Source organism: Mesoplodon mirus, assembly GCF_964341445.2.
Source record: "Mesoplodon mirus genome assembly, chromosome: 5".
NCBI lineage: Eukaryota > Metazoa > Chordata > Mammalia > Artiodactyla > Ziphiidae > Mesoplodon > Mesoplodon mirus.
Window position 1 is genome coordinate 37,668,058 of NC_138980.1, and position 25,009 is coordinate 37,693,066.

A 25,009-nucleotide genomic window follows, 5' to 3' on the forward strand; every position below is an offset into this window, starting at 1 on the left:
AACTAAAAGTAGAGTTACCATATGATCTAGCAATCCTACTCCTGGGTGTATATCCAGAGAAAAACATAATTTGAAAAGATACATGCACCCCCAATGTTCACAACAGCACTGTTTACAATAACCAAGACATGGAAGCAACCTAAATGTTCATTGACAGGTGAATGGCTAAAGAAGATGTGATATATTTATACAATGGAATATTACTCAGCCATAAAAAAGAAGGAAATAATGCCATTTGCAGCAACATGGATGGACTTAGAGATTATCATACTAAGTGAAGTAAGCCAGACAGAGAAAGTCAAATACCATATGATATTACTTATATGTGGAATCTAAATAAGTGATACAAATGAACTTATTGACAAAACAGAAATTGACTCACAGACATAGAAAACAAACTTATAGTTACCAAAGGGGAAAGGAAAGGGAGGGATAAATTAGGAGTTTGGGGTTAACAGATACACATTACTATATATAAAATAGATAAACAACAAGGACCTACTGTATAGTACAGGGAACTATACTCAATATCTTGCAATAACCTATAATGGAACAGAATGTAAAAAATGAATATATATATATGTGTATATATATATATATATATATATATATATATATATATCTGAATCACTTTGCTGTACACCTGAAACTAGCACAATATTGTAAATCAACTATATTTCAATAAAAGTTAAAAAAAGAGTAGGTCTGTGTCTTTATTCCCGTCTTGCCCCTAGGTTCTTCGTGACTTTTTTTTTCTTAGATTCCATATATATGTGTTAGCATACGAAATTTCTTTTTCTCTTTCTGACTTACTTCACTCTGTATGACAGCCTCTAGGTCCATCCACCTCACTACAAATAACTCAATTTCGTTACTTTTTATTGCTGAGTAATATTCAATTGTATATATGTGCCACATCTTCTTTATTTTACTAGAGAATGGACTTGAGGATATGGGGAGGGGGAAGGGTAAGCTGTGACAAAGTGAGAGAGTGGCATGGACATATATACAGTACCAAACGTAAGGTAGATAGATAGTGGGAAGCAGCCGCATAGCACAGGGAGATCAGCTCAGTGCTTTGTGACCACCTAGAGGGGTGGGATAGGGAGGGTGGGAGGGAGGGAGACGCAAGAGGGAAGAGATATGGGAACATATGTATATGCATAACTGATTCACTTTGTTGTAAAGCAGAAACTAACACACGATTGTAACGCAATTATACTCCAATAAAGATGTTTAAAAAAATTTTAAAAAGAACTTGCCCAGGACCACACATAACTAGCAAGCAGTGGAGACAAGATTTGGACCCCTGGCGATCTGGTGCTAGAGTCTGTTTTTATCCTCCAGAGCTTCTCTTAACATAGCTCCATTTATCTTCCTTCTTTGTGAACTTTACTGTATTTCTGTTCTGGCTCTTAATTGCAGCCTCACTGGGTAGGGTCTCCTGATGAACAGATGGAACCACTGATGAATCTGCTTCAGCAATCATAACTCCAAGGTGTATATTTTGCCTTGCACAGAGCAAAAAAGGAGAATATAAAAACAAGTGGGGCTCTTCTTCCCAAGAACTCGGGGCTGGTTTTTGCACCTAAGTTTTGGCTTGGAGCAGGTGTTGTTGGTGCCCGTCCACACCTGTGACCTTCAACCCTTAGGGCACACTAGTCTGACATGTGCCAGCCACTGCATTTTGTTATCAACAGGGTTATGAACTGGAGCCCATTCTATCTGCTTGGAGGCCAGGTCTTGGGTTGACACAAGCCTCAATCAGTGACTGACGGTAGCTGGTGGATAAATACCCCAACTCCCTCCCCCGACAGTTGGGATAACTCTGAGGAGTGTACTCTAGGTTACCTTCCAGAGGTCCCCAGCCACATTAAGTTTCAGTTTCTTACTGGGTAACTTGCCTGATAACATTCACTGCAGGCTCTTTCCCTTCCCTCTCTCACTTCCCCCATCCTCAGCTGGAGTTTTTTGGGGTCACCTCCCTGATGAACTACTTTCACGAGAATCCTTGTCTGAGCATCTGCAACTGGGGGCCCTAACTAAGACATTCCTAGACCAACGTGTTTATGAGATGGCGTGTGTGTGTGTGTGTGTGTGTGTGTGTGTGTGTGTGTGTGTGTGTTGGGTTGGTTTGGGGGCAGTGCTGGGAATGGGGTGTGTCACTGTCCAGTGATCAGATATTGTGGGGAGCTAAAGGCAAATGAAATGGTGAAAGCTCTAGACCTTGGAGTAGGAGGGTCCCGGATTCAAAGCTCGGGTCTGGGTAATCTTTGACAAGTCGCATCTCCTCTCTCAACCGTGGTTTCCATTTTAATTGTACTTTTTGATGAAATAGGTGGGGGTGGGAATCCCTAGTATATGATGTTGACATCATGGTGAAATTAAATTTTATTGGAAACGTGTTTAGCACAGCGCCTGGTACCTGAGGGCTCTGATGATGTTTGTATGGGGCAGGCTGGGAGGAGACGGTTGAGTTTGGGGCTTGCTTCATTGGGTAGTGGAAGCTTATTTATTATTGGGTGCAATAAAATAAGGTGATGAGAGACGGGAGATAGATGTTGCTGGGGGAAGAAAAAAGTGAGTAGGAAGGAAGGAGAGAGAGAGAGAGAGGGAGATAGACCCACACAGAGACCCATCAGCCGGACAAACTTCTCTTCACTGTAGAGAAAGGAGAGGATTAGAGGTTTGTCAGACTCTCCTTTATGAGTGGAGGCAATTCAGCAAAAAGGGCCATGATGCCTTGGCTGCATTGAGCAATTCTGGCCCTGCCCTTCCCCTCTCCCCACGCCCTCTTTTACTGAAAACCCTGGAAACAGCGAGAAAGTACTCTTCATTGAATGACAGAACCTGCACGATGTGGAGCTTCAGTTTTCTCCTCTTTTGGGGTGAGTATGAGCCTGAATAGGGGGTCTGGGGAGAGTCTGAACTGGAAATAGACTGTAAGGAAAAGGGAGGGCCTCGACTGTCCAGCCAAGAGATCATAATTCTAGGCTGGACACTGCAAACATCTTCACTGGGGAACCTTTGACCAAAATCAGTCAGTTCAGGGAATTCATCTGTCAAGGAAGAGTTTCGTTATAGCCATTCAGTTGACATGTATTTCCTGAGCACCCACTGTATGCTGGGTGCTGTTTTAGGCACTGAGAATAGAGCAGTGAACAAACAGACAAGGTTTCTGCCCTTGTGAGGCTGACATACCGGTAGGAGGAGATAGGAAGAAAGGAAGCCACTAACGGTAATAGCAACCTCCCAAGCAGCACCTATCTAAGTTCCTCAAATAGAGAATGTATTCAGTCTTCACTAAATGTCTCTGATATTGGGTCATTAATAGTCCCATTTTCTCAGGGTAGTGGGATTGCTGGGTCATATGGTAGTTCCATTTTTAGTTTATTAAGGAACCTCCATAATGTTCTCCATAGTGGCAGTACCCACTTACATTCCCACCAACAGTGCAAGAGGGTTCCCTTTTCTCCACACCCTGTCCAGTATTTATCGTTTGTAGATTTTTTTTTTTTTATTTTTTTTGCGGTATGCGGGCCTCTCACTGTTGTGGCCTCTCTCGCTGCGGGGCACAGGCTCCGGACGCACAGGCTCAGCGGCCATGGCTCACGGGCCCAGCCACTCTGCGGCATGTGGGATCTTCCCGGACCGGGGCACGAACCCGCGTCCCCTGCATCGGCAGGCGGACCTTCAACCACTGCGCCACCAGGGAAGCCCTGTTTGTAGATTTTTTGATGATGGCCATTCTGACTGGTGTGAGGTGATACATCATTGTAGTTTTGATTTACATTTCTCTAATGATTAGTGATGTTGAGCATCTTTTCATGTGCTTCTTGGCCATATGTATGTCTTCTTTGGAGAAATGTCTATTTAGGTCTTCCACCCATGTTTTGATTGGGTTGTTTGCATTTTTGATATTGAGCTGTATGAGCTGTTTGTATATTTTGGAGATTAATCCCTTGTCAGCTGCTTCATTTGAAAATATTTTCTCTGATTCTGAGGGTTGTCTTTTTGTCTTGTTTATGGTGTCCTTTGCTGTGCAAAAGCTTTTAAGTTTCATTAGGTCCCATTTGTTTATTTTTGTTTTTATTTTCAAAATTGGGTCATTTGTAGAGACGTGGATGGACCTAGAGACTGTCATACAGAGCGAAGTATGTCAGAAAGAGAAAAGCAAATATCGTGTATTAGCGCATGTATGTGGAATCTAGAAAAATGTTACAGATGAATCTATCTGCAACGCAGAAATAGAGACATAGACGTAGAAAACAAACATATGGACACCAAGGGGTGGAAAGGGCGGGGGTGGGATGAATGGGGAGATTGGGATTGACAGATATACACTACTATGTATAAAATAGATAACTAATGAGAACACTCTGCATAGTGCAGGGAACTCTACTCAGTGCTCTGTGGTGCCCTAAATGGGAAGGAAATCCAAAAGAGAGGGATATACGTATACACATAGCTGATTCACTTCTCTGTACAGCAGAAACTAACACAACATTGTAAAGCAACTATACCCCAGTGAAAATAAAATTGTCCCATTTTACAAAGGAGAAAAATGAAGCAAAAGAGATTAAATAACTTGCCCAAGACCATTTAGCTAGTAATGGGTAGAGCTAGGATTTAAAAACAGGCATCCTGGATCCAGAGTCTGTACATCTCTAAACTATGCTGCTCCAAATAACAAATAAACAAAAGCATTTCAGGGAGTGACAAGCGCTACGAAAGAAATTGTCACAGAGTGTGACCGGGGGTGACATAGAAGAGGGAAGTCAGGGAAGGTATTTCTGCAGAAGTGATGTTTGTGCTGAGGCCTGAACAATGAGATGGAGCCATCCTGTCTGCTCTCTTAATTTTTTTTTCTTCAGGTGTCAGTTTTTCTTGGTCTTGCTTATCTTTCATGTCATGGTTTCCTTCACGGGTCTCATGAGTTTTGGTCTTTGGTTCAAATCTAAGAATGGGAGACCCTATCTAAGCAACAAGTGTGGGTTTTCTCTGTGTTGTACATTGGATCCGTTTCCCTTATTTCACTGAGGAGAAAATTTGGTCACAAAGAGATTAAGTAACTTTCCCAAGGCCACGTAGTCTGTAATTGGTGAAGCCAGAGTTTTAAGCCCAAGCATTTTGACCCTAGCACTGATATGCTTAAACGCAATGTTCTGTTGTCTTTAAAATAATTAAAGAGCAAGAGAATTTCAGTTAGTGATAATAAGAAAGTTGGGAGTTTGGGTCTGTGGGACTTGTTGACTGGCAGGTTTCACTAGAAGGAGCAGGTAATTTGTGGAGCTCAAATGCTAAAATGCAGACTTGTTTCTTTGGGGTGTCAGCACTGGTGTTGGCCATTAGCACTCTATTCTGCCCTTGATAAGCAAAGAGTGGTGATGCTAACATTGATGATGGTGGTGATGATGTTGGTGATGCTGAAGATGATGATAATATGATGTGATGATGGTGATGATGATATGATGGGATGATGGAGAGGAGCTAAATGTTGGGGGACTGCACTGCCTTTTAGATGTTAAAAAATTGTCTTACCCTCCCATTAAAATTTAATACTACAGATATACTATACACTTATTTATATATTTTATGTATATCTGTGTGTGTCTTATACATGAAGAATAAGGTTTTTTCATCTCTTCCCAAGAACCAAGTTTTGCTCTTGGGGGGAGATATCATTTCTTTTGAGAATGCATGTTTCAATGTATGGGGGTTTTTTTCTTCTAATTTTTATTGGGGTATAGTTGATTTACAATGTTGTGTTAATTTCAGGTGTACAGCAAAGTGAATCTGTTATACATATACATATATCCACTCTTTTTTAGATTCTTTTCCAATATAGGCCATTACAAAATATTGAGTAGAGTTCCCTGGGCTATACAGTAGGTTCTTATTAGTTTTTTTTTTTTCTTTTTGGCCGTGCTGCGCGGCTTCCGGGATCTTAGTTCCCTGATGAGGGATCGAACCCATGTCACCTGCAGTGGAAGTGCGGAGTCCTAACCACCGGGCCTCCAGGGAATTTCCTCAATGTATGTTTTTGAAAATCATCTGGAACTCTTTGTAAATGAAAAAAAATGAAGATAATACAAACAAAATGAAAAACGAAAATGAAGTGCGGAAAAGCAGGAATGGTTATATAAAATAATGTATGCTTGTCATTCACTTGGGGCTTTCATCTAAGCTCATCAAATCTGTTTCTATGAGGCTACACCAAGAGTAGTTTTTCAGGTTGAGTCCAAAGAGCTTCTTGATGGGTCATGGTGTTTTTCTTTTCTTTCTTCACAGGGTGTTGTGGTATATACACCTGGGGAATGTTCACATTATCCTCACTGGAATCAAAGACAAGACGTAAGTTGGGGAATCTCTATGCCCAGTGTGGCGGGGAGGAGACTCTTCTGACCCAGGAGGCTGAGACACAGCTGGACACTTGCCACAAACTAGTCCGTGGCTGAGCAAGGGATAACATCCAGGTCTCCCGGTTCCCACCCAAGCTTTTTCTCTTGTGCCTTAAACTTGCTGTGTGACCTCAGGCAGGTCACACGACCTCTGGCAAGTCACACGGCCTCTTTGATCTTCAGTTTCCTCAGCTGCAAGATACAGGTAACGAGGGTTCCTATGTCACAGGGATGTTGTGAAGCTTAAAACCAAAGAGGTAACATTGTATACTACCTGGCATGTGTGAGAAGAGCTTCATGAATGATGGGGCAGTGGGGCTGGGGATGGGATTTATTTAAACTACAACTCAACGTGGGGGAAAAAAGTGCATTTTTAGATGTTTCGTTCAGTATTCTGATCTTCCATACAAGCTCCTGCTGGATCCAGGAGGAGAAACATGGCCAGTTCTGTGTTCTCAGTGTCTCAGTTTCCTGGCTCAGCCTTATTTGGGAAACTCAGTCTTTATGGTACGAAGAGTTAATCTTTCAAATCTCCTCACCCTACTCTCATTCCTCCCGAGATGGTGTGTGGGTGTTGGCGTAGGGGCAGCTTATGGCATCTTGCAACAGTGAAGTGTGGACTCTGAATGGGGTGTTTTGTCCACTGGGGAATAAAAAATGGTAACAACTTGGAATAAACTAAATGTATGCTTACACCAGGGGACTGGCTGGATAAATTGTTGCATTTGTGAGACCAGCTCAAGCTACTGTAACAAATAAACCCCAAACTGTCAGTGGCTTAAGAAAAAGAAATTTCATTCTTGTTTGTTTAAGAGTCCAATGAGGATATTTCTGGCTGGTAGGTGGTTTTCTTACATGTGGTGATTCGGGGACACAGATGCTTTCTGTTTTGTGGCTCAGCCATACTAGTATCTCAGAGACTCTGCAGACAGTGGCAAAGCCACATTATTAAAACTCAGGCTCTGCAGTGACACAGGTCAACGGCCATTCATGGTCACATGACCATACCTGGATGCAAGGTGAGCTGGGAAATGTAGTCCATGGCAGGGTAGTTGCCTCCTACTGTCAATTCTACACCATGGAAAGGAGAGTGTGAAGTTTTTGTTCGATCTTGGGCTACCTAGCTATCTCTGGCACAGTTAGAGCCCATGGATATAATGGAATGCTATACAGCTGATAAAAAGCTCAATTTTGGTCATGTGAACTGACTTGGAAAATTGCCCCAAACATTATTTTCTTAATTTTTTAAATTATAGAAATATTTAAACGTTCAAAGGTAGGAAAAATAGTATAACAAACTCCCATGTACCCATTGCTCAACTTCAACACTTGGCAAATTTTGCTGCTCTTGTTTACATGAAGAAGAAAGTAATAGTAGAACAGAGCTGTCCAAAAGAACTTTCTATGACAATGAACATGTTCTACATCTACAGTAGTCACCAGTCAATGGAGCTACTGAGAACTTAAATGTGGCTAGTGCAACTGAAGAATCAATGCTTCATTTTATTTAATTTTAATAGATTTCAGTGTATACAGCCATATATGATTAGTAGCTACTGTGTTGGACAGCACAGTGGACTGTATGTTGAGTGATACCATTTGTGTTCAGAAGATTGTGTGAATTTATAAATTCATTTATATTTAATGTTATATTTACATGACTGAGCTTGTGAATAGGACCTAGCCTTGAAGGATTCACTCTAAGCTTTTGACAGTGGTGACCTCTGGGTATAACGATGGGGCACAGGGAAATCTTCACTTTTAATTTTATATACTTCTGCATTGTTTGAATTTTTTTAATATAAGTAATTATTACCTTCTTAAAAAAAGATAAAGACAAATGAAACAACAGATATACAGCACTATATATAAAATAGATAAGCAAAAAGGTCCTACTGTATAGCACGGGCAACTGTATTCAATATCTTGGAATAATGGAAAAGAATCTGAAAAAGAATATATATATATGTATATGAATTGAAAGAATATATATGTGTATATATATAAAAGAATATATATATATGTATATGAACAGAATCTCTTTGCTGTACACCTGAAACTAATACAGCATTGTAAATCAACTATACCTCAAAAAAATTTTTTTTAAAAACCCCAAAGAAACAAAAATAAGGATCACCACCTGCTTTTGGTTAATTTCTATAGCAGCAGAGTCTGAGGTGAGGATTCTTGTGTGAGTAATTTATTAAGGAAGTGCTCTCAGGAGACACTTGTAGGGGAGGGAGGGAAGCAGGATTGGATAGGGGAAGAACTAGCTACTCAGAAGGTGTTTCAGGAGAGTTTCAGCCACAACCTGATCCCAGGAAGAGCTCTGGAGTGTGAATTACACCACAGAGGTTCACCTGCCTGCTCAGAGACCGTTACACTCCTGCATCTGTCAGGCAATACTTCTAGGCCAGCGAGACAGTGTGGCGATGCGAATCAGGTAAATTGGATGGGGGTAGGGCTGAGAGCGGCTGCTATCACCCCCACCCATATTTTTCAAACTTTTTTTTTTTTTTTGACCTCACCGCGCAGCATGCGGGATCTTAGTTCCCCGACCAGGGATTAAACCCATACCCCCTGCAGTGGAAGCACAGAGTCCTAACCACTGGACCTCAGGGAATTCCCCCCACCCCCCTTTTTTAAACTGTTTTTAAAAATTGAAGTATAGTTAATATTCAATGTTGTGTTAGTTTCAGGTGTCCAGCAAAGTGATTCCGTTTTATACACACACACACACACACACACACACACACGTGTATATATATTCTTTTTCAGATTCTTTTCCATTATAGATTATTACAAGAAATTGAATATAGTTCCCTGTGCTGTACAGTAGATCCTTGTTTACCTGTTTTATATATAGTCGTTTGTATCTGTTAAACCCAAACTCCTAATGTATCTCTACCCACCACCCGCTATCCCCTTTGGTAACCATAAGTCTGTTTTCTATGTCTGTGAGTCTACTTCTGTTTTGTAAGTAAGTTCATTTGTATCATTTTTTTAAAAATTCCACATATAAGTGATATCATATGATATTTGTCTTTGATTTACTTCACTTAATATGATAATCTCTAGGTCCATCCATGTTGCTGCAAATGACATTATTTCATTCTTTTTTATAACTGAGAAATATTCCACTGTATGTGTATGTGTGTGTATATATATATATATATATATATATATATATATATATATATATATCACATCTTCTTTATCCATTCATCTGTCCATGGACATTAGGTTGCTTCCATGTCTTGGCTCTTATAAAAAGTGCTTCCATGAACATTGGAATCCCATCCTTTCTTACTTGGCAAGGTGTGAAGTACTCGTGAGCTGATGGTGGTAAATCCCCAGGAAGAGGCTGGGTTTTCCTCTTCACATCCTCGCTCCCTCTTTCATAACTCACCACTGTGATCATTGGTACCCAGGGGAAAAGGTAGCCTGGTTTGAAAGGATGGGTCATGGCCAGATCTCAAAGGGATCCATCAACTTCTCTTTCCTTGCAGGTGAGCAGACGCGGCGGTTGGAGACACACTTTGTTAAGAGACTCCCCCACCTTGGGCAAATGCCTCTGTCACTCGGTTTTGTCACCTGATTAATGACAACCCCTCCCCCTATCCACTCCCTCTCCCTCCTCTTCTTTCTCCCCTCCCTCTTCTTCCTCCCTTCCCCCCTTCCTCCTCTCTCTCCTCCTCTGAGCATCTCAAATTAACTGGTTCTTACTTGGCTCAGCTGCAGTTGCGCCAAAGCTGGTAACCAGTGGTGGAGCACAGCCAGGATGATGAGCAGGTCTCCCTCTTAACACCCATCCACCCTACTTGGCTCTTCTCTTGCATTCTGACTCGTGGTGTGACCTGGGAACGGTTTTACAAACTCTCTTGGGCCTCCCTTTCCACATCTGTAGAAAGGAGTCCTAACGTTTACCTTGAAGTAGGGTGACCCACTATCCTGGCTTGACCCAGACTGGAGGGAAGGGGTGTTTCCCAGGATGCTGGACTTTGAGTGCTAACACCAGAAAAGTCCTGGGAAAACCAGGATGGCTTGGTCATCTCTCCTCAAAGCATTATCGTGAGGACTGCAGAACATCTAAGGAAGGGACTGGGCACATGGAAGACACCTAGGAAATGGTAGTTCTAGTTATATTTTTAAAAGTCTCTTTGCCTCCTTGAGTCTCATTTTCTATGTTGGTCAATTAAGTGACCATCTATTAAGTTGTTTTGCTCATGGTTGTGGATCATGTGCATGTCTCAGTTGGATTGTTGAAGTGGCTTCTGCCCCAGTCTCCTGTTTCCTTGCCCATCTAAGAATGTCCAGAGGGCGCCTGTGAGCCCCTGAGTCAGGTCCCGCCCCGCCTCTGCCCACGGTCCTCCAGGGCTCCCTCCTCCCTCAGGGCAAAAGTCTGAATCCTCCCTGCTGCCCACAAAGTCCTGCATGACCTGCCCTGTCTCCTCCCTGCCCTCCCCTCCTCCCTCTCTCTCCCTTGCTCACTCTGCTCCAGCCACCCAGGTTTCTTTGCTGTTCCTGCAACACGTCAGGCACTGTCCTGCCCCAGGGCCTTTGCATGTGCTGTTCCTTCTGCCTGGAATCTTTTGCTCCCTATGTATACATGGCTCCCTCCCTCACCTTCTGTATGCTTCAGCTCATGAGTTATCTTCTCAGTGACTACCCTATTTTTGACATTGTATGCCTCATCAGATTATCATCTCCGTGAAGGTGGGGAATTTTGTATGTCTTGTTCCTCTGCTGAATCCACAGGGCTTAGAATATTGCCTGGCATATAGTAGGTGTTTGTATTTGTCAGGGTTATCCAGCGAAACAGAATCAATAGAATGGATAGCTACATACAAGTATACGTAAATATTTATTGTAAGGAATTGGCTCACACGATTCTGGCAAGTCTCAAGATCTGCAGGCCAGAAAGAATTTGGAGAACTGAGCAAAGGTGAGTTTGGGTGGTGGGACCAGGTAGAAGATGAGCCAGAGAAGCTGACAGGTGGCCGGTCACACAGGACTGTGTTGCTATTCTGGTTTGGGGTGAATTTGAGTCCTGAGAGATTGAGCTAGAGGAAGAAAGACAGTAATGGGAAACTCAAAGTTGAGAGTTCACAACTGGTAATACACAGTAAATCCGCAAAAAGAAATGTTGCCTTTGCTGATGAAAGGGGAAGCTGGAAATGAGAAGAGAGATACAACCTGAGGCATAGTGCAGGGGAAGGAAATAAACAAGGCAGGGTGCAGGCAGCAAAGAGTCTGGCTCTCAAGACCTTAGTAATGAAAATCTGTCCCTTTTGTTTTTGCAGCAATTTATAAAGAGCTTTCCTGTGATTTCCCATCCGACTAATTGATGGGGGCACTTTTGTTGACTTCTCTCTTTCTATTACATCCCACATCCAATCCATTGGCAAATCCCATTAGCATTACCTTCTGAATAAACCCAGAATCTTATGTGCGCCACTGTTCCTACCTGGCCTGTATCCACCATCATCGCTCACCTGGACAAGTGCAGTTGCCTCCTACCTGGTCATCCTACCTCTGCTCCGATACAGTTCATCCTCCAACCAGTGGCCAGGAGGATCATGTTAAAACCTAAGTGATGCTGGATTCCTCCTCTGCTCAAACTCTCCCATGGCTCCCATCCGTCTCTGATAAAAAGTTGAAATCTTACAATGGTCCAGCAGATCCTACGTGATTTTGTCATATCACCTCCTCCCATGCACCTGTCATCCACTCTGCTCCAACCACACCCGTCTTGTAATTCCATGACATCACTAGGCATGGTCCTGCCACAGGACCTTTGCACTTGCTGTTTCCTCTGCCTTAAATAGTTTCATAGCTCACTCACTCAGCTCCCTTAGGTCTTTGCTCAAATGTTACCTTCTCAGTGAGGTCTTCATTACCGAGCACCCACTATGCACTCGGGACACAGCAGTAAATGAGACAGACGCAAACCCCTGCCTTCTGGGAGCTCACAGTCCATCAGGACAACAGACTTGAAACAACCAATTGCAAAAGTTTTTGCATAGAATTGTCTTAGCAATTGTCTGAAGATTTATTCCATTTCCAGCCAGACCCACCTCTTCTCCCCTAGCAGCAGTGAAAACCACGCACTTCGGATTTCGACAGGCCTGCTGCTGCCTCTCACGAGCTGTGTGTCCTTGGGCAAGTCGCTGAACATCTCTGACCCTCAGTTTTCCACAGTTGTATAATGGGAACTGGATTCGTTTTCTGTGGCTGCTGTAACAAATTCCCACAGACTTGGTGGATTAAAATAACAAAAACATTATCTTACGGCTCTGGAGGTCAGAAGTCTGAAATGGGTCCTACCGGGTTAAAATCAAGATGTCAGCTGGGGCTGCAATAAAATCAGTTGCAGGGCTGTAATGTTCGCTCATAACTCTTCTGTCTAGAGCTCTGAGGCTCATTCAGGGACTTGTTAAAAATGAAGAATCTTGGGCTTCCCTGGTGACACAGTGGTTGAGAGTCCGCCTGCTGATGCAGGGGACACGGGTTCGTGCCCCGGTCCAGGAAGATCCCACATGCCGCGGAGCGGCTGGGCCCGTGAGCCATGGCCGCTGAACCTGCGCGTCCGGAGCCTGTGCTCTGCAACGGGAGAGGCCACAGCAGTGAGAGGCGCGCGTACCGCAAAAAAACCAAACAAACAACAACAACAACAAAATGCAGAATCTTAGGTCCATCCCGAGACCCGAATCAGCATCTGATTTCCCGAGATCTCTTGGGGATCCCAGATGAGGCAGATGCTACTGGTCTGTGGACCCCACTTGGAGTAGCAAATATCCAGGACAGCGCTTCTCATACTTTCATATGCACACAAATCACCTGAGGATCTTGCTCAGATGCAGATTGTGATTTAGTAGGTTGGTGGCGGGGCCTGAGATTTTGCATGTCCATCAAACTCCCAGTCGATGATGCTGTTGCCGGTCCATGGACCACACTTGGAGAAGCAAGGGTCTAGGGTCTATAAGGTCCTTCACTGAGCTCCCTTGGTAGCTGTATCAGTTTCCCAGGGCTGCTGAAATTACCACAAACCAGGTGGCTTAAAACAACAGAAATGTATCCTCTCACAGTTCTGGAGGCCAGAAGTCTGAAATCAAGGTGCTTTCTCTCAAGCCTGTAGGGGACAATCTATTCCAAGCTCTCCTAGCTTCTGGTGTTGCTGGTCATGCTTGGTGGTCCTTGGCTTGTAGATGCATCCTTCTGATCTCTGCCTGCATCATCACGTGCTGTTCTCCCTGTCTCTGTGCCTCGCCTCTTGTTCTTAGAAGGACACCAATCATATCAGATTAAAGGACCACTCTGCTCCAGCATAATCTCATCTTAATTTAGGTCTTAATTACATTTACAAAGAGTCTATTTCCAAATAAGGTCACATTCTCAGGGACCAGCGTTTAGGACTTCAATAACTTCAACATTCTGGGGAGAGGGGACACAATTCAACCCATAACAGTAAGCTTCCTTCTCTTGCGCTGGCTTCCCTTGCAGCCCCACTCGGTGCTTTAATCCAAATCCTTTCTTCTCCATTGCCTAGATATGAAGGGGTGTGCAGATACCACCACGTGTCCGGCGTACGCAACCTGCACCAACACTTCAACAAGTTACTACTGTACTTGCAAAAAAGGCTTCCTGTCCAGCAGTGGACTGACAAAGTTCAGGGACCCACAAGTGGAATGCAAAGGTGAGTTCATGCCCCCTCAAAATCCTCTAACATTTGGTTGGAAAATCAGGTGGAAGCTGGTTGGGCAGCAGATGTAGGTACTTTTTCTTTATTCCCAAGCGTTATTTCCTCCCTCCTTCCCTCCCTGTCTCTACCTTTCTTTCTTTCTTTCTTCCTTCCTTCCTTTCTTTCTTTCTCTTTCCTTTTTTCTTAATCCCTTCCTTCCTTCCTTCCTCCCTCCCTCCCTCCCCCGCCACCTTTCTTTCTGTTCCTGGTCACAAAAACCTCCAATGATTAGAGACAAGTGCTAGAATAAAAAGAAACAAAATTATGCTATTTGTCAATATACAGAAATAACCACTGATTTCCTTCTGGTCGCCTCTCCATGCAAATCACAAGAATTTCTGCATGTACTGAGTGCCAGGCCCTGTGTGAAGGGCTTTATGTGTATTTGCACATTACGTCAAGTGTAGTCGTTGTGATGATCTCCACCGTACAGATGAGAAGACCGAGGCTTGGAGAACTGAAATGACTTCTTTAGGATCAGTCAAACTGGAATTCAAACCCAGGTCTTTTTGAGTGTAACAGCGATCTCTCAACCACTTACCTATTTGCCACAGTCCAGTTGTGAAGCATTGGGAAATTGTATTTAATCTCTCTAAGGCTCACTATTTCCATCTGTAAAATGGGAGTATAAGAGTAACTACATTAAAGGATATTTGAGATTATATGCAGTAGTGTATGCAGTGTTCTAGGCACATGTACAGTCCCAAGAGCTACTATCAACATAAATAATAGAAACTAAAATAATTCCCAGAATAAGCTAAGTTTTTGGTTTGTATTCCTTGTATTTAGACCCAAACTCTCCTCTTGACTGTAAAGGCCCGACTATGCCTCTGACATAGTTTGCAGGGGTCTGCAAACTTTTTCTGTAAGGGGCCAGATAGTAAATATTTTAGAGGTTGCTGGCTGAATGATCTCTCTTGACTACTTAGTACTCCAGGTGTAGTGCAAAAGCAGCCATAGATGATACATAAATAAATGAGTGGGGCTGTGTTCTAATAAAACTTTATTTACACAAACAGGTAGTAGGCTGGATTTGACTTATGGGCTGTAAATCATTTGCTGAGCTCTGAACAAGATAACTGATTTGTATTATTATAGTTCCCAGGGAGGCCCAAACATACTTTTTTTTAAAAATTATTTTTTATTGGGCTTCCCTGGTGGCGCAGTGGTTGAGAGTCCGCCTGCCGATGCAGGGGACATGGGTTCGTGCCCCTGTCTGGGAGGGTCCCGCATGCCGCGGAGCGGCTGGGCCCGTGAGCCATGGCCGCTGGGCCTGCGCGTCCGGAGCCTGTGCTCCGCAACGGGAGAGGCCACAGCAGTGAGAGGCCCACGTACTGCAAAAAAAAAAAAAAAAAAAAGAAAAAGAAAAAAAAAATTATTTTTTATTGAAGTATAGTTGATTTACAATGTTGTGTTAGTTTCTGCTGTACAGCAAAATGATTCAGTTATATATATATATGTATATGTGTGTCTGTGTATATGTGTGTGTGTGTATATATATATATTTTCAGATTCTTTTCCATCATGGTTTATTACAGGATATTGAATATAGCTCCCTGTGCTGTACAGTAGGACCTTGTTGTTTATCCATCCTATGTGCAATACTTTGCATCTGCTAACCCCAAACTCACATTCCATCCTCCCCTCCACTCCCTTGGCAACGACAAGTCTGTTCTCTATGCCTGGGAGTCTATTTTTGGCTTGGAAATAAATTCATTTGTGTCATATTTTAGATTCCACATACAAGTGGTATCATACGGTATTTGTCTTTCTCTGTCTGACTTCACATAGTATTTTAATCTCTAGGTACATCCACATTGCTGAAAATGGCATTATTTCATTCATTGTCATGGCTGAGTAATATTCCATTGTACATATGGACCACATCTTCTTTATCCATTCATCTGTTTATGGACATTTTGGTTCCCTCCATGACTTGGCTATTGTAAATAGTGCTGCTATGAACATTGGGGTGCATGTATCTTTTCAAATTATGGTTTTGTCCGGATATATGCCCAGGAGTGGAATTGTTGGATCATATGGCAACTTTATTTTTAGTTTTTAAGAGGAACTGCCATACTGTTCTCCATAGTGGCAGCAGCGATTTACATTCCCACCAACAATGTAAGAGGGTTCCCTTCTCTCCACACCCTCTCCAGCCTTTGTTATTTGTAGACTTATTAATGATGGCCATTCTGACTGGTGTGAAGTGATACCTCATTGTAGTTTTGGTTTGCATTTCTCAAATAATTAGTGATGTTGAGCATCATTTCATTGGTCATCTGTACAAACATACTTTTTAAAACCTTTAGGCTACAGTTCATGGGTTATTCAGTAAGCACAGTAGTCTTGTTGGTCCCTTATTTTTAAATAAGGGGTGAGAGCAACATTCCCCATCTACAAAATGGTGGCTACTACAGCAAGGATCTTGTCCGCTCTATGTCTTTGACCTGTGGTACCTAACACATTGTGAATATTTGATAGATATTTATCAAATGAAGGACGATGATACCTTATTCTTTATGTCAACTCCAGACCTAATCACCCTGAAATGGATGGACACTAGGTCTTTCTAATGTTTCATTACTTAAAGCTGGAACGAACATTCCTGTGATCTTATCTTGATATATATTGGCAGGTACAGATTTCTCTCTAGGAGAGACACAGTTTGCTGGGAGGGAGCTATAGGGTACTTGCCTTTATGTTCTATTTGCATGACAAGTGCATCGTAAGTGTTTATTTAGGGTGACTTGACAGAGTAGGGCTGAAGGCGATTAGGGGAGGATCACCCCATGGTACCGTGACTGCACAATTCTATGGGTGCTTCAATGAGTAAATTCCTAGAGGAGGGTTTGGAAACTGTTCTGGTTATCTACTGCTGGGGAGCAGCAAACTTTGTGTATTAAAACACCAGCAATCATTTATTTTGCTCATGAATGAATCTTCCATTTGGACTGAGTTTGCTGAGGATGACTTGACTTTGTTCTACACGTTGTTAGTTGAGTCGGCTAAACTGGGGGCTAGAGGATCCAATTTGCATGGGGCTCACTCAGAAGGCTGGCAAGCTGGTGTTGGCTGTTGGCTGGCTGCTCTGCCAGGGCTGTGGGCTGGAGGTCTTAGTTCTTCTCCACGTGGGCTGCTTTTTCATGGCTGGTTGAGCTTCCTCACAGTGTGGCGGCTGAGTCAAGCATGAGCTTCTCAAGAGAACAAGGTGGAAGTGTGTGACATTTTTATGACTTGCATGGTATATTTAGGACCTAGTGTCACCACCACCATAGTCACTAGCATGGTCTGATTCAAGGGGAGGAAATATAGACCCCAGGGCTTGATGGAAGGAATACCAATGAAAGGGCATTGAATTAAGGGCATATGGGATGGAAGACATTGTTTCAACCAACTTTGGAAAATACAAACTGTTTCACAAGATGAAGAAAATTTGTAACACTCTGACTCTTTTTCTCTCCAGATATAGATGAATGTTCTCAAAGCCACCCACCATGTGGTCCTAACTCAATCTGCAGAAACCTGCCGGGGAGGTATAAGTGCAACTGTTTGCCTGGTTTCTCTTCTCCCACTGGAAATAACTGGAACCCAGGAAAGCCAGGTCATTTCACCTGTACAGGTAATGCGCTCAGGCTCCCAAGCATGGGTCTTTGGTGGACAGCTCCTGTTGAGTTGGGTACTGTGTTTCTAACCATAGACACCTAATCTTTGGTCTCCCCAACGTCCTCCACTGCTCCTCAGACATTAATGAATGCCTCTACAGTGGGGTCTGCCCAGAGCACTCTGAGTGTACCAACTCTTTGGGAAGCTACAGATGCAGCTGCCAAGTTGGATTCACCTCTAGAAACTCCACCTGTGAAGGTATAGAGAACCTGATCTTCTTTACCTACTCGATTAATTAAGAACTTCATATAGTGATCCTATGTGGTAGGGATTATGATCCTCATTTTAGAAATAATCCAGTCGAGGCTCAGAGAGGTAAAGTCATTTGTCCAAGAATACACAGCTATTAAGTAGAAGAACATGAATTTGAACTCCCGTTGAGGGTCTACTATGAGTTAAGCAGTGGGTCAGGCAGTACTTGAGAGTAACGGGAGCTCTATCCTTAGAGTGATTCACTCACCACCCTGTGGGGGGGAGATATTGACAATGTCTGGAGACATTTTTGGTTGTCACAACTGGTGGTGGAGGCGGGTGGTTTGTGTTACTGTCAACTGGTGGGTAGAGACCAGAGACCCTGCTAAACATCCTCCAATGCACAGAACAGCCTCCCCACAGCCAAGAATGATCTGGTCTGAAGTGTCAGTAGCACTGAGATAAACTCTGTCCTGGGGAGAGCTCAGACCCAAACTTCAAAACTTTTCCCTGAAAGGTATTGGAATGAAGACCTGAGAGTTATTCTTGATCCTCCCTCCCCTTCCATATTAAATCAGTCATCATGTCATTGGGCAAAATGCCTGCTAAATATGTCTTGAATCTCTTCACTCTTTTCCATCCTTGGTTTAGGTTTCATCATTATTGCAACAGCCTCCTCACTAGTCTCTCCCTTCTTCTAGTGTTGATCCCTTGAATCTATCCTTTGCACTGCAGCCAGAATATTCTCACCAAGAGACAAGGGCTCCATCTTCCTGAGTCTGCTGCAGCATTATTATTTATTTAAGGGGAGGGTGACTCTATCAAGCAAGGCATGGAGTGATCAAGCCCTCAACATACCCCCTTGGCTTGGAGTTAGAGATATTTGAAGTCATTTCTGACTTTTCTGATCTATTTGTAGCAGTTAGCTATTGCTGAGTAACAAATCACCCCAGAAGTTGGTGGTTAAAACAACCATCATTTGTTTAGTTCTGGATTCCACATGTTGGCAGTCTAGGTTGGGCTCTTCTGGTCAGTTCTTTGGGTCTCCACTGGGCTTGTTCATGTGTTTGTGGACAGCTGCGGGTCAGCTTTGCTGATCTTGGCTGGGCGGTCTCACATATCTGGGGCTCATCTGGGATGATCTAACTCTCTTGCACTTTGTCTTTTTTTAAAAATTAACCTGGGGTTTGTTCATATGGCAGAGGCAAGGGGTCCAAAGTGTGAGCAGAAGCAAGTAAGTTTCTCAAGGTCTAAGTTTGGAACTGGCATCACATTGCTTCTGCCATATTTATTGACCAATGCAAGTCATAGAGCCAGCTACAGTCAAGGGCTGGGGAAACAAACTCCACATCTTAAAGAGAGGAGTGGCAATGTCACATGGTACAGCACAAACCTCATCCCAAGTTGTAGACACAGAGAGGAGTAAAGGATAACAGCCATTTCTGCAATCTATGATCGTTGTGACTTGAAACTATTTGCCACCCTTTTGCTTGCATACGGTTGGCCAGCATTATTCTCAAGACCATGCTTAACTGCAAGGACGTTAGAGAGAAGGGGAAAGTCTGGCTATTGGGGAGCATCGGGTGGAGGACAGGTGGAGTGACTCTCTTGATTGCAGTCTCCTGTCCTCACTGCTTCCTCCACCTTGACCAGGGTTTCCATTTCCACTCACCAGATGTGGACGAATGTGCTGATCATAGAACTTGCCCAGAGCATTCAACTTGCCACAACAGTCTTGGAAGCTACTCTTGTGCCTGCAACCCAGGATTTGAATCCAGCAGGGGAAAGATGAGTTTCCAGGGCCTGGGAGAGACTTGTGAAGGTAGGTTCATGGGTCTCTTGGGGAATCAAGTCCAATCTGTTTGCAAAGACAGCAGTGGTGGGGGAGGATTTGAGGTGGGTCTCAGCTGAATTCAAAGCCCTCATCTGCAAAGCTGAAGCCAATAATCATTCATCCATTCATGCTTTCATTCAACAAACACTTCCTGAACACCTACTACATGCCAAGCACTATTCTAGGGATGGAGGATACAGCAGTGTGTAATACAGGCAAAAACACTTGTTCTCATGGAACTTATCATCCAGTGTGGGGAGAGATAGGGAACAAACAAAATACGTTCATGGACATATTGTGTGTCAGGGATAGTTAAAGGAGATGAAGACAAAGAAGGCAGGACAGGTGGGTAGGGAATACTAGAGGATGAAGTTGTAGTTTTAATAGCGTGGTAGGGAAAGGCCATGCTGAGAAGTTAACATTTGGGAAAAGACCTGAAGGGAGTGAGATACAGGTTATCTGGGGAAGGGTGTTCCAGGAAGGGGGAACAGCAGGTACACAGTCCTGAAGGCAGGATCCCAGCCAAGGCACTAAGCTCTTCCATATATGTGCTCATTCATATGTGCCCAACAACCTGATGCTATCAGTGATACTTTATACCCATATTATAGATGAGGAAACTGAGCCTCCATTGTGGTGGAATCACCTCTCCCAAGGTCAAATAGAAAGGAAATAAGAGAGTCATGGTAGAACTATGCCTAGTGTGACTTCATACCTCAGCCACCATGATCTGCTGCCTCTGAATGAGGCTACCCCTGCTGGTAACTCAGGGTGGGCTTGTGCAGGACAGATATCAAGTTAATCACCAAATTTCCAGTCTCTGAGACTCAAGACAGCCTGGAAAGCTGTCATGTAAAAATTCCAGAGCCAGACAGAACCTGAATTTAAATCCCAGGTCTGCCTTTCACAAGCTATGTGACTTTGCACAATTTTGAAGCCTCAGTTTCCTCCTCTGAAAAATGGAAATATTAGTTCACACCTCACAGGGCTGCTGTGAGCATTTGTTGAGTGGATGAATGTAAAGGATCTTCCTCATTGCCTGCCACAAAGAAAGCTCAACACGTTTGCCATTAAGTTTTTATTTTAGTTAATGAATACTTAACATAGTACTTGCTCTGTCCCAGGTTCTGTTCTGAGTGTTTAAAGATAATGTATCACCTTATGTAATCTTCTGAACAACACTGTGGGGTGGGTTCTATGATTACTTCCATTTCACAGATGAGGAAATGGAGACACACGGAGATGAATTCTCTTGTCCAGTGTATTAGTCAGCTCAGGCTGCCATAACAAAGTACCAGAGATTGGGGGGCTTAAACAACAGAAATTTATTATCTCACAGTTTTGGAGGTTGGAAGTCCAAGATCAAGGTGTTAGCATGTTAGGGTTCTGGAAACAGATCTCTTCCTGGCTTGTACACAGCTGCCTTCTTGCTGTGCTCTCCCAGGGCAGAGAGAGCTCTTGTGTTTCTTCTCCTTCTCTCTCATGAGGATCCCACTTTCATGACCTCATCTAAACCTAATTATTTTCCACATCCAAATACCATCCCACTGGGGGGTAGGGCTTCAACATATGAATTTGGGGGGAGGTGATGTAATTCACTCCACAGCACCCAGTAACATGCAGATTATAAGGGGGCAGAGCCAGACTTTGAACTCAAGATGTCCATGCTCTCTACCCCTCCACTCTGATATAGTGATTTCTTGGAGAGGAATTGAGATTCATCAATGAGTTTGAGGCTGAGGGAACACAGGCGAGAGAGGATGAGCCTTTGTGAAACTACAGGTAATCGATGAATCCAGATCATGAATTATGAAGGGATTAGAAGGAAAGGATGAGCTCAGCTGGGAACAGACTCTTAGGGTCTTATATGTTCTAATGAGGAGTATGGATTCTATCCTGAGCTGTGGGGAGCCTCATCAGAAGATTTGCATGGGTCATACACATGCCTCTAAATGTTTCCTTTTCATAGTGATGCAAATGTGTTTAAGAAGGTGAGCCCAGAGGAGCTGGGGAAACCCATTGGCTTTAGGTCAGTGGTAGGGCTATGAACTGCTGCTGTAGCCTCAGCCTCCTTCATCCTTTTGATTATCTGCTTAGATGTGGATGAATGTTCCAGGAACTCGACACTTTGTGGTCCCAGTTCCATCTGCACCAACATCCTGGGAAAATACAGTTGCTCCTGCCTGCCAGGGTTCTTTTCACCTAATTTGTGGAGCCCCGAGAAACCTGAGGCTTTCAAGTGTACAGGTAACTCTTCCAGCCATTTGGGGGACTTCTCAGTGGATGTCAAACTACCCTGAAATGTAGTGGCTTATATCAACAATCAATTGTTCTTGCCCATGATTCTGTGGGTTGACCATATGGTGTTTCTGGGGCACTAGGATGATTGGCAGGTCCAAAATGACCTTGCTTACATGACTGGTAGTTGGTACTGGTCTCTGGTTGGAAGCTTAGTTGGCCCTTCAGTTTTCCTTATGAACTTTTCCTCATGGCGGCTTGGGCTTCCTCAGATCATGGCAGCTGGCTCAGAAACCCTCTGAGGGAGATTAGTTAGGTCAGGGTTCCTCAACTTTGGTACTATTGACTTTTGGGGCTGGATAGCTCTTTGTTCTGGGGGACTGTCCTGTGCATTACAGGATCTTTTGCCTCGATCCGTTGGATCCCAGCGACCAACAAAAATGTCTCCAGACATTGCCCAAGGTCCCCAGAGGGGCAAATCTCCCTCAGTTGAGAACCACTAGCTCAACATAATAGAAATTTCTTACTCTCATATGAATCCAATATGGATATACTTGGCCAAAGGGCAGCTTTCCTCCACAAGGTGATATAGGTGTCCAGTCTCCTTGTATCTCTTGGTTCTTCTATCCCTTATGGCATTAGAATTCCTGGTTCCAGCCAGCGGTGGGGAAAGAGAGAAAAGGCACACCCACTTCTTAACCATCTTGGCCCAGAAGTGACATATGTCATGTTCCCATAAGTGAAAGCTAGTCACATGATCCCACCTAGATGCAGAGGGTTCTGGGAAATGTAGTTCCTGGTTGGGATGCCATGTTTCAGCGGCCAGTTTCTGCTTTGGAAGGCAAAGCATGATCTTTGTTGGCTTGGTGGCCCACTCTGCCTCATGGCCATTCTCTACTCCACAGATATTGATGAGTGCCTTGATAAGTGTCTTTTCAATGCGACATGCACCAACACCCCCGGGAGCTACTTTTGTACCTGCCACCTTGGCTTTGCACCAAGCAACGGAGAGTTCAACTCCATAGACCCAAAAGTGGACTGCATAGGTGAGCGGAGGGTTTGCTGGACATCCCTGGAAGGAAGTATCTCCTTACTCCTCTGAGTTGTTGGATATTCTTGAGTTCTCCGCAGATATTGACGAATGCCTCCAGGATCCATCACCCTGTGGCCCAAATTCTGTCTGCACCAATACCCTGGGCTCCTACAGCTGTGGCTGCATGGTGGGCTTTCATCCCAATCCAGAAGTCTCCTGGAAATATGGCAACTTCAGTTGCAAAAGTAATAATCTCCTTGCATGTCTTGGCAATGGAATCTGTGTCTTGCTTTGGTTGTAGAATCCTCACTTTTCCCAACCTCTGTACCCTCTTCTTTTTTAACCTCGTCCACATATTCTCTCTTTTTCTGTTCATTTAATCATTCATTAATCACTCATTTGATAAATTATTTTTGAAGCATCAATCCATGGGGAAGTTTGAAAGGTTTATATTTTTTAAATTATGGATTATATGATATGTTAAAAGTATAGATAACTTATATGGAGGCAATGAAGTATAATAATAAGATGAGTATATCTGAGGCCCTTGGTAGCATAAGAACTAGAACATCATCAATGCCATTGCATTTCCTACATGCTTCTTCCTTACTCCGTATCCCTGACCCCTCCCCAGAGGGAACCACATGGAACTTTGTAATTCCCCTACTTAAAATATTCCCCCTCTAAACATTCCTTGCTTAGTTTGGTTTGCTTTGGAGTTTTATAACACTGGTATCATATTATGTATAGTCTTTTCTGATTAGCTTTTTTCACCTACTATCATGCTTCTCAGAGTTGCTGATGTAGCATGTAGCTGTAGTTTGTTCATTTCCACTGTTGTATAATATGACAATGGATGGATTTAAGCAGAGGGTGAAGGAATCAGACTTGCCTTTTAATCATACCTTGCTGTGGTTAAGTTTGATTTGGTTGTTTTTGTTTTTTCTTCTTAGGGGTTCCCTTCAAGTGTAAAGAAGATGTGTTACCCAACAATGAGTGGGTCCAGCTGTGCCAAGTGGGAGCAGCAGTGGAGCCTGAATATGTAAGTATTTTTGAAGGTTCTTAGTTCTTGAAGTTTTCCCAGAAGGCACTTAGGTAGAATGTTGTTTTGCAGCTTTAACAAAGTCAAAAAATACGGTGGCCTAGACCAGATATAAATTTATTTATCTCTTTGTAACAGTCTGAGTATAAGCTGCTGAGAGCTGACATGATGGCTTCATAATACTCTGCCATCACCAACACAAGTCTCCCTCATTTTAGTCCAGAATGGCTGCTCCAGCTCCTGACATCAAGTCTGCATTCCAGCTGTGGGCAGAAGAGAATGGGAAGTGAAAGACACAGTCCTTCCCTTTAAGAGTATGACCCAGTATCACTTTTGCTTACACATAGCTTCAAGGACAGCTGGAAAGGAAGGACATTTGTCTATCTAAAACTTGGGGATTTGTTTACTAAAAGAAGAAATGGTATTGGAGTCTCACTATTAGTGAAGGTGTATGTGCTGCATCTGTGTGATATGGGATGGGTGATACACAGCCTCCAGGCCAGGCAGAGGAATTTGGATGTCTTGCTTCTCTAATGAAGTCATTCTAGTAAGTAAAGACTCCAGAAGCATCTTCAGGTATTGATGTCACTATATTAAATATGAGTTTGTAAATTAGCTTTGGAATTCCCATGCACTTTGGTTAACTGTTGTTTTTTTTTAATTGTGAAATACACATAAAATTCACCATTTTAAAGTGTACAATTCAGAGACATTTAGTACACTCACAGTGGTGTGCAACCATCACCTCTATCTCCACAACATTTTCATCACCCCCAGAAAGAACCCTATGTACCCATTGACAGTTACTCTGTATTCCCTCCCTGGCATCAGCCCCCAATAAACAGTAATCTAATTTCTATCT

General features: G+C 43.3%; 1 protein-coding gene across 2 annotated transcripts in view; it reads left to right on the top strand.

Annotated features, from left to right (window-relative positions):
- Positions 1–2,848: 2,848 nt before the first annotated feature.
- The window catches only part of ADGRE1 (adhesion G protein-coupled receptor E1), a 48,828-nt gene continuing 26,667 nt past the window's right edge, over positions 2,849–25,009 (top strand). Inside the window, exons 1-10 of one of the 2 annotated variants that reach the window (XM_082620239.1) lie at positions 2,849–2,888; positions 6,292–6,354; positions 13,951–14,097; positions 17,609–17,764; positions 17,887–18,006; positions 19,676–19,822; positions 21,932–22,081; positions 22,978–23,118; positions 23,204–23,350; positions 24,059–24,147. In XM_082620239.1, the coding sequence (XP_082476365.1) occupies positions 2,858–2,888; positions 6,292–6,354; positions 13,951–14,097; positions 17,609–17,764; positions 17,887–18,006; positions 19,676–19,822; positions 21,932–22,081; positions 22,978–23,118; positions 23,204–23,350; positions 24,059–24,147 (1,191 nt within the window). In that variant the 5' untranslated portion in view covers positions 2,849–2,857. Of the gene's footprint in view, positions 2,889–6,291; positions 6,355–13,950; positions 14,098–17,608; positions 17,765–17,886; positions 18,007–19,653; positions 19,823–21,931; positions 22,082–22,977; positions 23,119–23,203; positions 23,351–24,058; positions 24,148–25,009 lie in introns of those variants that run through there. The other variant, XM_082620240.1, reaches the window with a different exon arrangement.